The following is a 14,271-nucleotide window of genomic DNA, read 5'->3' on the forward strand; positions in this document are numbered from 1 at the left end:
TTATTTTTATTTATTTATTTTTTAGAGAGGGAGAAAGGGAGGTGGGAAGGAGCAGAGAGAGAGAGAATCTTAAGCAGGCTCCATGCCCAGGGCAGAGTCTGACCAAACCATCCAGACGTCCCCACTTCCACTTCAGTTTCCTAGGCAGCATGGATAAAATGGTAAGCCTTCTGAGAATTGATGCCATTTATTCATTTTTTCCACAAATACTCTGTGCTTAAATGGTGGTGATACAGTGATGAGCAAAACAGGTATAGTTTCTTCCCTGATTAAGCGTGCATTCCACATCTTTCATTGTGGCTGTTTTTCTTTGTGTTTTTAGGTCTAGGGTCCTAACTTCTCTAGAATGTCCTTACTGTCCTCTAGTCAGTTTCCTTTCTGTCATATTGCTCTTTTGCTATCTCAGATGGTTCTTGTGCTTAATGTACTATCCCTTGTTTGTTTTGGTTGATTCTCTGTTGGCTTGAATAATTCATCATGCAGTATTCCCTGAATCTAAAGTGATCAGACACGATGTTTTAAAATCTTAATTTTTTTATTTTTCCCACTAATTTTCTCTCCTCTCCTCTATGATCCCTTTCCCTATTTTTTATATTCCCCATATGAGTGAAATTGAAAATCAGAGAGGGTGACAAAACATGAGAGACTCGTAACTCTGGGAAACGAACAGGGGTAGTGGAAGGGAAGGTGGGGGGGATGGGTTGACTGGGTAATGGGCACTGAGGGGGACACTTGACGGGATGAGCACTGGGTGTTATACTATATGTTGGCAAATCGAACAATAAAAAAATATACAAAGAAATTAAAGTTTTAAAATCTTAAGCTCAAGTATCCCATCCCATAATGTCATTTCCTTTCTCAGACTGGCCTGACCTTCATTCTTATTGAAATCCCCCAATCTTTTCACTTTGTTCCTCTGGTATATTAGTTCTTTCCTGGCCTCTCTCCTTTCCCTGTCTGCTATTGACCCATGTTTGACCATTTGGACTACTCTTTTATCAGCTCTTGGATTCCTGTGACCTGGCCTTATCACATCAAGTAGCCAAATATTAATGTGGCACCGGTGATAAGTCCACATTCTGTGCTTGTTCATCTGGGTGCTTCATGCTGTTGGAGAAAGTCAGTCATCTCCTCAATTTTCAACTCTCCTTGAGGAGGACTTTCTTGCATTGAAACATTTTCCCATATCTCCCATCCTAATAAAACCTATATCCTGATCCCAAGGCCTCTGGTCTCACTGTCATCAGGCAGTTGGGTTCAAGTCTCAGTTGTGCCTCTTACTAGTTACTATAGAGTTACAGCTCTGTGAATTTTGGCAAATTTCCCTTCTTCTCTGCTCTTGTTAATATAAGTATCTCTCTCATGGCCTCTGCCATTTTTGTATTATAATTATCTGGTTAAATGTGACTGCCCCACTGAACTCTTGAGTTCCACGAGGGCAGAGACTGCATTCATTCATTCAGCATTTATTGATCACTAGGTCCTCAATACGACATGTACTGTGCTAGGTGCTAAAGAACAGTGGTGATAAAACAAAATCCCTTCCCTTATTGAACTTATTTTATAATGAGAGAGAAAGTAAGAGATAATGGTACATATAAATACGTATGAATATAAATTGTTAAAAGTATCAGGAAGCAAAAACAGGGTCTTATGCAGTTGTAGGTTAGGTCCTGAGTGTCAAATCCCTTGCTTTACCTAGAAGAGGCACTTCACTATGCTTATTGAAAAGAAAGGATGAATTTATGGCTCATGAGGCTTTGTCTTTTTTTCTTAGATTCTCTCTCAGCAGTTACAGCAGATGGAAACTGAGCATAATACTTTAAGGAACACTGTAGAAACAGAAAGACAGGAGTCCAGGATTCTGATGGAAAAGATGAAACTTGAGGTGTCAGAGAGAAAATTATCCTTCCATAACCTGCAGGAAGAAATGCATCATCTTCTGGAACAGCTTGAGCAAGCAGGTCAAGCTCAGGCTGAGCTACAGTCCCGGTACTGTGCTTTGGAACAGAAACACCAAGCAGAAATGGAAGAAAAGATCTCTCACATTTTGAATCTTCAAAAGACTGAGCAAGAACTACACTCTGCCTGTGATGCTCTGAAAGAAGAAAATTCAAAGCTTGTCCAAGATAAGAGTGAACAGGCATTTCATTCAGCTCAGGTCATTCAACAACTGGAAGGTCAGTATTTGATTGTCTTTCAAGTCCATTGTCTAGCACCTGAGTGGCTTCTACTTCCAAATTTCTGGGATCTGTGAATGACATCATTCAATTGAAAGCAAATTCAATTGAAAGCAATTGAATCAATAGAAGAATTAAGAAAGGCATCTCTTCTGAGCTCTTTGTCATTTCTCCTGTCTTTGGCCGAAATTACAATCTGGATTAATATTATGATTATTGGGCACCAGGGTGGCTCAGTGGTTGAGCATCTGCCTTTGGCTTGGGTTGTGGTCCCGGGATCCTGGGATTGGGTCCTGCATCAGCCTCTCTGCAGGCAGCCTGCCTCTCCCTCTGGCTTTGTCTCTGCCTCTCTCTGTGTCTCTCATGAATAAATAAATAAAATCTTAAAAAATATATTATGATTATCATTATAGTAATAGAAACTATTGATAATGATGTATCATATGTTAAAAAGAATAATGTGGGATCCCTGGGTGGTGCAGTGGTTTGGCGCCTGCCTTTGGCCCAGGACGCGATCCTGGAGACCCGGGATCGAATCCCACGTCGGGCTCCCAGGGCATGGAGCTGCTTCTCCCTCTGCCTGTGTCTCTGCCTCTCTCTCTCTCTCTGTGACTATCATAAATAAATAAAAATCAAAAAAAAAAAAAAAAAAAGAATGTGTGAAACATGAGTGCAGTCTCTAGGATTCAGTGACTGAAATGAGTAGGGTTTGAATCAATTTTTGGAAAACTCAGGCTAGATCTAGATGCATAGGTAGGGAGATTGATTGCATGGAGCCATTTTTACTTCTTTTCTTTTTTTTCCCATTTTTACTTCTAAAGATGAAGCAATACTTATAGATTTTTTTTTTAAGGAAAAATTTTATCCTTTAAGATTTAATGGAAACTTTTTTTTTTTAATGTTATTAAAGTAATGCAGGGACATTGAGTGGCTTAGTTGGTTAAGCATCTGACTCTTGGTTTCAGCTCAGGTTCTGATCTCATGAGTCATGGGATTGAGCCCCACATTAGGCTGCTATGCTCAGTGTTGAGTTGCTTGGGATTTTCTCTTTCCTCTCCCTCTGACCCTCCCCCACTAGAATGCACATGCTCTCTCTTTCTCTCTCTCTTAAATAAATAAATAAATCTTAAAAAAAAGTAAATCTGGGCAGCCCTGGTGGCACAGTGGTTTAGCGCTGCCTGCAACCCAGGGCGTGATCCTGGAGACCCGGGATTGAGTCCCACGTCAGGCTCTCTGTATGGTGCCTGCTTCTCCCTCTGCCTGTGTCTCTGCCTCTCTCTCTCTCTCTCTCTCTCTCTCTCTCTCTGTCTCTATGAATAAAAAAAGAAAAAAAAAGTAAATCTTTAAAAAAAGTAAATAAAGTAATACATGCCACTAATTTAATTCTAATACATTGACGTATATTTAAAGGAAAGATTTTAAGAAGATTTAAGTTAAAGATTTATATTGAGGAACCGAACTTTAACCAGAAAGCCTTGAGGGGCATTATATAGGAACAGTGTATTACATTAGCATACTGTCCTCTTGAGTGGACTGTGTACATGTTTAGAGTTGTGCTATGTTGCCTCAATGGGATTCATGATGCTTCGATGAGGAGTGAAGAAAATAGAATTTAAAAATACTAAAGGCATTTTCAAGGAAGAATGACTTTGTGAATGATTCTAAGCCTGTTTTATTTTACGTTTTAAGGAAGTGGTTTACTGAAATGCCCTTTGGTCCCTCAGAGAATTTAAAGAGTTAAAAACATGTTGTCATTGGCATCCTCATTTTAGTTAACATAACTGACCTAGAGTGAACAGCATGTGCTGTATCTCTAGGAGGTAATAGCTTACCACGTTTTTAGACGTGCAATAGAGATCATTTCTATTTACTTACTTTGTTTTCCTTAGATCAACTCCAGCAAAAATCCAAAGAAATTACTCAGTTTCTAAGCAGACCAACCTTGCCTAAACATGAAACAGCATCTCAAGCTTCTCTCCCAGATGTTTATACTGAGGATACACAGGTAATGAAATGTATACTTCTAATGAATGTGATCTGTCTTTGCTGTATCATACTTAGGTGCTCTAATGAGAATTTACACCAGAAAGTAATATAAGCTTTCTTTTAGCCAGAAAGTAATATAAGTCTTTTATGCCTGATAAGATGCTTTTTTGGAGGCGATTCCAGTTGAAATGAATCATGAAAACCATTAATTTAGTGTCTCAAAAATGGTTAATGAGAATATAATAGATAACAAGCACCATGATCTCAGGAACCTTTCTGATTCTAAGGTCTTAGAATTCCATATTGAAAGTAAATCATTGTTTTTGATCTTATAATCCATTTTCTCAGCTGAGAAGTCAATTTTGTTTTTGGTAGTTTGAAATTTCACCACCTTTAATGTATACAATTCAGTCTAACCAGACTTAAAAGTTTATTATATAAATCATAATCCTCCATTAATTAATTAACAGTAAGAACTTTAACTGCCAATTTGCTGTTGTTTGGTCAGTATATTCTCTTTTTCTCCTCTAAAAATCTCTCTGGGAAGCTAGATTATAATCACCAGAAGATTGCTTATGGAGCATGATTATCAAAACAGAGTGAGTTTGATGATTTTTATTGGCTAGTGTCAAGCTAGGATAACTGGATTTATTCATCTCCATTATAAAATCATACCCTTCTGAACTGACAGACTTACTGACCAGCTGAGTTCCATGGTTCCTGGGCAGTACTGTGTACTGATAAAAATTTTTGCTTCCTGGTTTCTAGCTTCTAGGCATTCCAGTCTCCTCTATTCTCAAAATCACAACTTTTTCCTTGAATGTTTAAGGATGTATTTTCAGTAATTGCAAAGAAATTGAAAGAATTTGATACAAAACATGTATATAGCCACTATCTAGATTCTATCAACATTTTACTATATGTTTTTAATGTTTACTATATGTTTTATCAAAGATTCATTTATCCATTCACCAGTTCATTTCTTATGTGTTTCACAGCAAATTGCAGAAATGAGAATGTTTTTCAGCATGCATGTCATTGACTGATTTTTAATATTAATAGTTTTTTCTTTTGAATTAAGATTTATAAACATGAAATGTATAAACATTGAGTGTATTATTCATTGATTTTTGACAAAGGCATAACCCGTGTTACCCAAATCCCTATCAAGATATATCCTTATTACCCTACAAAGTATCCTCATACTCTTTCACAGCCAATCACATCCTAACCTTCTAGAGCTGACCAGTGTTCTGTTTTGTCACCATAGATTAATTTTGCCTGTTTTACAACATAATGTAAATGTAATCATGCAATATATATACTCTTTTGTGTAAAGCTTCTTAACACCCAGCATGTTTTGAGATTCATCCATATTGTTGCATATATCATAATGTATTCTTTTATATTGCTGAGAAGTACTCCATTTTGTGAATATTCTGCATTTTCTTTTTGCATGACTGTGCTATAATTTCCTGTTGATGAATACCTGGGCGTTTTCATGTTTTGGCCATTATGAATTAAGCTGCTATAAACTTGTACAAGTATTTGTGTGGACATGTTTTCATTTGTCTTCAGTGGATCCTAGTTGAGATCACTGGGCTATAGAGTATGTATTTAGCTTTCTTTTTTTCTTTTTAGAAGAAAGATTTTACTTATTTATTCATGAGAGACAGAGAGAGAGAGAAAGGCAGAGACACAAGCAGAGGGAGAAGCCGGTTCCATGCAGGGAGCCCGATGTGGGACCCGATCCCGGGTCCCCAGGATCACGTTCCGGGCTGAAGGTGGCACTAAACCACTGAGCTACCCGGGCTTCCCTGTATTTAGCTTTCTAAGAAACTGGCAGATCATTTCCCAAAGTGGCTGTATTATTTTACATTCCCACCTAAAATATATGATTTGATATTGTCAGTTTAAAAAATTTTAGCCATTTTTTTTTTTTAAATTTTAGCCATTCTAATGGGTGCATGGTGGTGTCTCATGGTTTTAATTTGCATTTCCCCGATAAATGATGTTGAATGTTTTCTCTTGAGATTCTTGGCCATTTGTATATCTTCTTTTGATGAAGTGCCCTTTCAAATCATTTCTCCACTTAAGAAATCAAATTCTTGTTTTTTTTTATTATTGAGTGGAGGGGATTCTTTATATATCCTGAATACTGGTTTATTTTCAGCTGTTTGGTGACTATTTTCTCTCATGCTATGGCATACCTCCAACTCATCCTTCATGGTATCCTTTAATTAGCAGACATTTTGTAATTTTGATAAAATCTATTATTTATCATTTTTTATGGATATAATTTTCTGTGTTCTAACTATGAAATTTTTGCTTAATAATGCCAAGTCATGAAGATTTTTCTTTTTCCCCCACACCTTTATGGTTTTAACTTTCCCATTTCAGTCTCTGAACGTCACATAAATTTTTGTGTGTGGTATAAGGGAAGGGTCAAGGTTTATTTGGATTGTGACAGTTTTTGGCTGTTAGAAATAAAGCTTCTATGAATATTCTTTTAGAAATATTTGTTTGGACCTATGCTCTCTTTACTCTCAGAAAATACCTGGAAGTAGAATGCCTGGATCACGTAGGTATTTGAGAGGTTTTAAGATGCTTCCAGGCTGTTTGCAAAGTGGTTGTACCATTTTCCATTCCCATCAGCAATATATGAAAGTTCCAGGGATAAGCCTCACTTGGTAATGATATATGACCCTTCTATTTTGTTAAATTACATTTGTTAAAATTCTGTTTTAAAGTTTTGCATCTGTGTGATGAGGAATTTTTGTCTGTTGTTTTTTTGTAATTTCTTTATCTGATTTTGCTGTATGAGTAAAGCTAGACTTTTAGAATGAATTGGGAAGTATTCTTACCTTTTTAGTTTTTGGGGGAAGATTTTGTGTAGGCTGGGTATTATTTTTTCCTTAAATGTTTTTTGGAAATTCACCAATGAAGCCATCTAGTCCTGGAGTTGTCTTTTTGGGTGCATTTTGTTTCCTACCAATTCCATTTGTAGCTATATGGCTATTCAGGTTATTGGTTTCCTTTTTATTTTACTTTGGTATTTTGTATCTTGTAGGGAATTGGACCATTTCATCTAAAGTGTCAGATTTAAAACCGTAAAGTTGTTTGCAATAGTCCCTAATTATCCCTTTTAATATCTGTAGAGCTATAGTGATGTCACCCCTCTTCCTGATATTTGTAATTTGCGTTTTCTTTCTTATACATACTTATACATACTTATACTGCCCAAAGTTTTTCCGACTTTATTGATCTCAGAAAAACCAGCTTTGGTTTCATTGATGCTCTGTTGTTTTCTGTTTTGTTGATATCTACTTTAATCTTTATTATTTACTTTCTTTTGTTTGCTTTGGATTTGATTTCCTCTTCTTAGCTTCTTAAGGTAGAGGCTGAGGCCACTGGTTTGAGAACTTTCTTATTTCTAACATAGGTGTTTTGCACTATAAATTTCTCCCTACCATCTTCTTTGGCATATCCCACAAATTCTGTTGTGTTTCCTTTTTCACTTAGTTCAAAATACTAATTTCCTATTTGCTTTCTTCTTTGCTTCTTGGATTACTTAGTTTTTAGATATTTGGGGAAGATGTTCCAGGAGCTGTTTCTATTACTGATTTTTATTTTCATTCTATTGTGGTCAAAACATACTTTGTATAACTTGAATCTTCTGGAATTGATTCAGACCTTTATGGCCCAGAATATTGTCTATTTTGGCAAATCTTCCATTTGTACTTGAAAATAATTGCTGTTATTGACTGGAGTGTCGTATAAATGTCAATCATGTAAGGCTGGTTGATTATGTTACTCAAATATACTGTATCATTTGCTTTTCTGCTTGTTTTCTCAATTATAAACAGGAGTATTAAAATCTCAGATTATAGTTGTGGATTTATCTATTTCTTCCTCTTCTATCAATTTTTGCATCATTTATTTTCAAGCTGTTACTATGGGCTTAAACATTTAGGATTTTTAGGTCTTAATTAAGTGACCCATTTTTTATTATGAAATGGCCTTCTTTATTCTGGATGACGTTGATGACATTCTTTTTGCTTTGAAATGTACTTTTGTTTGATATTAATAGAGCTACTGGACTTTTCTTTTAATGGTTCAAAACATATGTCTTTTTTTCATTCTGTTACTTTTAACTTGTTTGTATCTTTGTATTTAAAGTTCATTGCTTAAAAAAAAAAAAAATAAAGTTCATTGCTTGTATCCACAGAATTTGAGCCTACTTCTTATCCTGTCGCTGCTGTAAGTTGGAGTGTTCAGACTATTTACATTAATATTATTGATATAGGGATCCCTGGGTGGTGCAGCGGTTTAGCGCCTGCCTTTGGCCCGCCCAGGGCGCAATCCTGGAGACCCGGGATCGAATCCCACGTTGGGCTCCCCGTGCATGGAGCCTGCTTCTCCCTCGGCCTATGTCTCTGCCTCTCTCTCTCTGTGTGACTATCATAAATAAATTAAAAAAAAAATGTTATTGATATAATTGTAAAAGTCTCTGACCTTGTTATTTTCTGTTTTACCAACTGTTTTCTTATCTTTTTTTTTACTAAGTATTTTTTATGATTTTATTTTTCTCTCCTTGCAAATTATTAGCTATAATTCTTTGTTTTGTTATTCTAGTGGCCACATTATGGGTTATAGTCTCTGTCGTTATTGCAGTTTACCTTCACATAATATTATGCTGCTTCATGTATAGAATAAGAACTTATATACATGCATTTCTTCATTTCTGGTTTTTATGTTATTGTTTTACTCATATCTATTTTATAAAAAATACAAAAATATAACATATAAACAAATTGTTAATTAAATTATTTATTCAATTATTATTTAAAGACAGTCAAATAATAAAATATTTAACTATCATTGCAGTTACCATTTCGGATACTTTTTATTCTTTAGGGTAGATCAGGGATTGGCAGTGTTTTTCTGAAAAAGGACAAATAGTAAATATTTTAGGTGTTGTGGGTCATATAATCTTTTTTTGTAGTTACTCTGCCATTATAGAGCAAGAGCAGATATAGAACAAAGATAAATGATTGTGACTGATTTTCAGTTCAGCTTTACTTACAAAAACAGGTAGAAGGCCTCAAAAGTTGCTGAACTCTGGTATAGTTTCATATTTCCATCTGGTATTGTTTTCTTTCTGTCTGAAGGACTTCCTTTAACTTGTGCATGTATGTCGGTGTGTGTGTATATACACACGATTGTGCAGGTCTGCTGGTGATGAGTTCTTAAAGTTCTTATTTGTCTGAAGACATCTTTATTTCTCCATTGTTGTTGAAAGATATTCTTGCTGACTACAGAATTCTACATTGATTTTTTTTTTCTTTCAATGCTTTAAGCCTGTTACTCTACTCTTTCTTTCTTGCATTTTAGTTTTTGAGAAGAAATCTATCATCCTTATCTCCCCTGCCCCGCCCTGGCAGCTTTTAGGATCTTATGACTGGTTTTGAATACTTAGATTAGATAGTACCGTGGTGTAGTTTTTTGTTTCTTGTGCTTGGAGTTCTTGGAGCCTTTTGAATCTTTGTGTTTAGTTTTCATCTGGTTGGAAAATTTTCTGCCATTAATTAGTAAACTATTTTTTTCTGATTCTCTCGCCTCTTTTGGGGATTCCATTCACACATATAGTAGATTACTTGAAGTTTTTCCAGAACTCACTGACACTTACCTAAAAATGTTTTTATTTTGCTTTTATTCCTGAAAGGTATTTTGTACTGGTTATATAATTCTGGATCGACAGAATTCAGGACTTTAAAGATTGTGTTTTATTATTTTCTGGCCTATAATTTTCTTCCAACAATTGGTCAAATTACTCAAATTATTATTCCCCTTTATGTAAAGTATCATTTTTTTCTTGGATGATCTTAAGATTTTATCTTTGTGACATACTTAGTTGTGGTTTTCTTCTGTAATTTTCTCACTTAGCTTTTGTTGAACTTTTTTTTAAAGATTTTTTTTAAATTATTTATTTATTTATTCACGAGAGACACAGAGAGATGCAGTGACACAGGCAGAGGGAGAAGCAGGCTTCATACAGGGAGCCCAACGCGGGACCCGATCCCAGAACCCCGGGGATCATGCCCTGAGCCAAAGGCAGACACTCAACCGCTGAGCCACCCAGGTGTCCCTTTTTTTAAGATTTTATTTATTTATGAGAGACACACAGAAAGAGGCAGAGACACAGATGGAGAAGCACGCTCCCCACAGGGAGTCTGATGTGGGACTTGATCCCAGGACCCGGATCATGCTCTGAGCTGAAGGCAGATGCTCAGCCATTGAGCTGCCCAGGCATCCCTGTTGAACTTTTTAATAAATTTATATTTGGGAAAATTTTTGCCATTATTTCTTCAAATAAATTTTTTCCTCCATTATGTCCTTGCTCTCCTATGGCACTCCAATTACAAATATATTGAACCTTTTATTTTTCTCACAAGTTCCTGAGGGCTCTGTTCACTTTTTTTTTTTTTTCTTTTTTTCAAACTTCAGATTGGATAATTTCTGTTGATCTGTCTTCAAGTTCACCAAGACTTTCTTCTTCATATTGGTTCTACTTAAGCCTACCCATTGAATTTTTCATTTCAGGTCTTCTGCTTTTTATCCTAGAACTTCTGAGTAGTTCATTATTTTATAGTTTCTTTGTATTACCACAATTCCCTATCTTTTCATTCATTATGAGCATATTTTCCTTTACATTGTGAGCATAGGTGTAATAGCTTCCTTAAAATTCTTTTTTTTTTCTAGTTCTAAAATCTGTATCATTTTGTGCTTCATCTTTGTTGATTATGTTTTCTCTTGAGAATAGGTGTGACATTCCCTGTTTGTGTGGTGAGTGATTTTTGTATTCTAACCTGAATATTGTGAAAGTTTTGTTCATAATATTCTCTTTTGTTATTTCTAAAACTCTCAGGAGTTTTTATTACTTTTTAAAAGCCAGTAATTTGGTGCCTGGGTCAGTTAAGCATCTGCTTTTGTCTCAGGTCATGATCTCAGGGTCCTGGGATGCCCTGCATCAAGCTCCCTGTCCAGCTGGAATCCAGTTTCTCCTTCTGCTCCTCCTCCCCTCCCCACTTGTACTCTTTTCCTGTCTCATTTTCTTTCAGTCAAATAAATAGAATCTTTTTTCTTTTTCTTTCTTTTTTTTTTTTAAAGAACAATAATTTGTATTCAAACCATCGGCTCTGGCCTATGGTGGGCAGCCATTCAAAACTCAGTTATTTTTGCCCTAGCTCTTGTTTTGAGTCAGCCTTGCAAATGCATAGTTAATTGTTTAGCCAGTGATTGGGCTAAGTTTATGCCTAGAATTTAGGGCTCCTTCATGGTGATTTTTTTCTCCTTTCTTTGATTTCCCCTCTTACAGTCTAGCAGCTGCAGTTGTCCCAGTCTTTCTAGTTTTTCAGGCTCTCATTCTGCAGCTTTTCTACCCATATTTTACTTGCTCTGTGTAATGCAAACTGGGAACTTCCCTCAGGATAAAAATCATAGAATCCTTTAACTCATGTCTTGCCATTTCTTTAAACATCAAATGACAATTTAGGACTGAGTGAACTGAAAAGACCCTCAAGGCTCAAAAATTCTACACTTTTAGGAAGAATTTCATAGAATAATCCCCTTGGAGAAGAACACCATATGAAACGACATACAACTAAGGATGTGTCATAATTAGATAAATGGTTTTCCATTTCCTTACTAGGAAAACCAAATCAATATGGATGCATTAATGAAGCACAAGATAATTTTTATTATTCTTGGAAAAAACAAAAACAGTTATGGCTCTTCTTCTTTTCCTAAAGGTTACATGTTAACTTTTGTTCCTGTTCTTTGGGAGTCTCCCTTCATATTTAGTCTCCTATAAGAGACTGACCTTATTATCCAGTGGCATTAATCAAAGTTTGTGGACCTGAAAATCTTTTTTTCTTACACAACAGACTTGAGATTCTTTGTAATCCAGAGTCCATTTTTAAATTTGAAAGCCAATGAACTAGAAGTTTGTGTGAAAGATTTTCTGTCTTCTGGTAAAAAAACATTACTTTAAAGATGCAGATAAGCAGATGCCATTTTAAAAGTATTTTCATGGCTGGAGAACTTTTAGAAGACAAAAATGCAGGGCCTGTCTGGGCATTAATGTGAGAGTTTTCACTAAGAATCATTAATTTGTTGTCTTTCTACAATTTAGGCCGTCAATGAGGAGAATATTGCCTTTTTGCAGAAGAAAGTGGTAGAACTAGAGAATGAAAAGAAAGCTTTGCTTCTTAGTTCTATAGAGCTGGAAGAGCTGAAAGCTGAAAATGGTATGTATAAATGACAACTGTAATTCTCTGTCTTCTTAGCTCACATGTACCTCTGCTTTTATCACTAAACATATATAACATATAGATTTTTGGATTTATGACAATAAAGATGTTAGCACAGATGGTAGTTATTGAAGATAGCATTAATACACAATAAACAAAGCACCATGTCAGTGTTTATGTAAGTATAACATTTTATATTATGGGATATGCTGCAGGATATCTGTATTATATTTACTTTGGAGTGGTCAAGGGATCTTTTCAGGAGCATGGCTTGAATAGGAACTAATGGAACTAATAAGAGGGCGAATTTTTAAATAGCAAAATGAAGAAAGAAAGGACATTCCTGGTAATACATTTTGGGGATGAGATAACAGAGATCACTATAAATAAAGGTCCAAAAGTAGAAAACATTTTGGATTTTGCTAATACTAATATACTACTTAGAGCCCTATCCCTTTCCCTGAGATAGGCTAATTCTTAATCATCTTTTAGGCCTCAACTAGGATATTATGTTTTTCAGAAGTTGACCCTGTGATCCTTGTCAGTTGGATTAATTTTTGCGCCTCACTAACATTCTTGACTTTCCTTTAACATTGTATTAAAATCCTCTGTTTATGTTTATATTTTATAAACTCTTCAGAGATAAAGTATAAGCCTTTCAAGAGTAGGAACCATTTTTCTTTTTCACCTTTGCTTTACCTTTTACTAAGAACTAGTGCAGTCCTTGGCAAATAGTGGCTGCCAAATAAAATTTTGTTGGATTGAACTACAAAAACAGCATTTTGTTCTGGTAGACTATGTGTGAATAATAAAGAAAAAAGACATTAACTTCCTTTTACTTATCACTTACTTCACAAGAACCTTAATGGTTATAGTAACATGTAGTTAATAGTGCATTAATGATCTATTTTATCTGTGATAAACTGCACTATTGTACAGCTTTATCTTCGAAGAGTGAGAATGAATACCAAATAAAGTTTGTAAAGACAGTATTTCCACCTTAACCACTTTTCAATTCTACTTAGCTCAAAACACTGGGGATTATATATCTTTGTTAGAGAAAGATATTTTCACCATTGTTGATACATAACGCCGCAAATTCAGCTCATTATTCAACCCACTTAAAGCACTTCTCTGAGACCTTATCCATGATGCTTATTTTGCAGTTTTGCAAACAATGCTTATCACTGTCATGTAGCTTATTATAGTTTAGAGGTGTTACAAGTTCCATTCTCTTTGCTTTTTCCTGCAGGGATCACTGGCCGTAAGATTTTATGTATTGGTTTTTGTGTTTGGTGTCAGGTTACTTGTGCTTTGTGTGTCATACTTTGTTCAACTCACCTTTTGTACTTCCATTTCTGCCACTGTACCTCTTCCCCAAATAATCCTGTGAGGTATTTGAACACATCATATACCATTTTGAATTCATTTGTTTCTTGAGTTGTCATTCATTCATTTAACAGATTTCTGTGGTACCTGTTCTTTGTGCCAGGCAGTAATCTAGTTGCTGCAGATGCTGCCCTGAATATACTAGAGGGGAAGATAGGCCATAACTAAGTATATAACTATTAGGATAAAAATAAAATAGGTAAGTGCAAGTATGCATGGGGGAAGAGGAAAGCAGCATTAGAGTGATCACAGTAGCCCTCTCTGTTAACTTGAAACCTGAATGCTAGAAAGGGGACAGCCATGCAAAGAGGCTGAGCAAGGAGCATTCCAAGCAGAGAAAAGAGCGATGCAAATTATCATGAGATCTGAATAAATTTGATATGTTTGCAGACAGAAGTAAGACC

At 35.6% G+C, this 14,271-nt stretch overlaps 1 protein-coding gene across 4 annotated transcripts in view; it reads left to right on the plus strand.

Moving 5' to 3' along the window:
- Nucleotides 1–14,271, plus strand: part of GOLGB1 (golgin B1) — an 85,849-nt gene that overhangs the window by 25,918 nt on the left and 45,660 nt on the right. For all 4 annotated transcript variants that reach the window (XM_041774062.1, XM_041721634.1, XM_041774239.1 and 1 more), the window contains 3 exons: nucleotides 1,778–2,180; nucleotides 4,070–4,185; nucleotides 12,361–12,475. In XM_041774062.1, coding sequence (XP_041629996.1) covers nucleotides 1,778–2,180; nucleotides 4,070–4,185; nucleotides 12,361–12,475 — 634 coding nt within the window. The remainder of the gene's footprint in view (nucleotides 1–1,777; nucleotides 2,181–4,069; nucleotides 4,186–12,360; nucleotides 12,476–14,271) is intronic.

The sequence above is a fragment of the Vulpes lagopus genome, chromosome 1 (genome assembly GCF_018345385.1).
Source record: "Vulpes lagopus strain Blue_001 chromosome 1, ASM1834538v1, whole genome shotgun sequence".
NCBI classification, from domain to species: Eukaryota; Metazoa; Chordata; class Mammalia; order Carnivora; family Canidae; genus Vulpes; species Vulpes lagopus.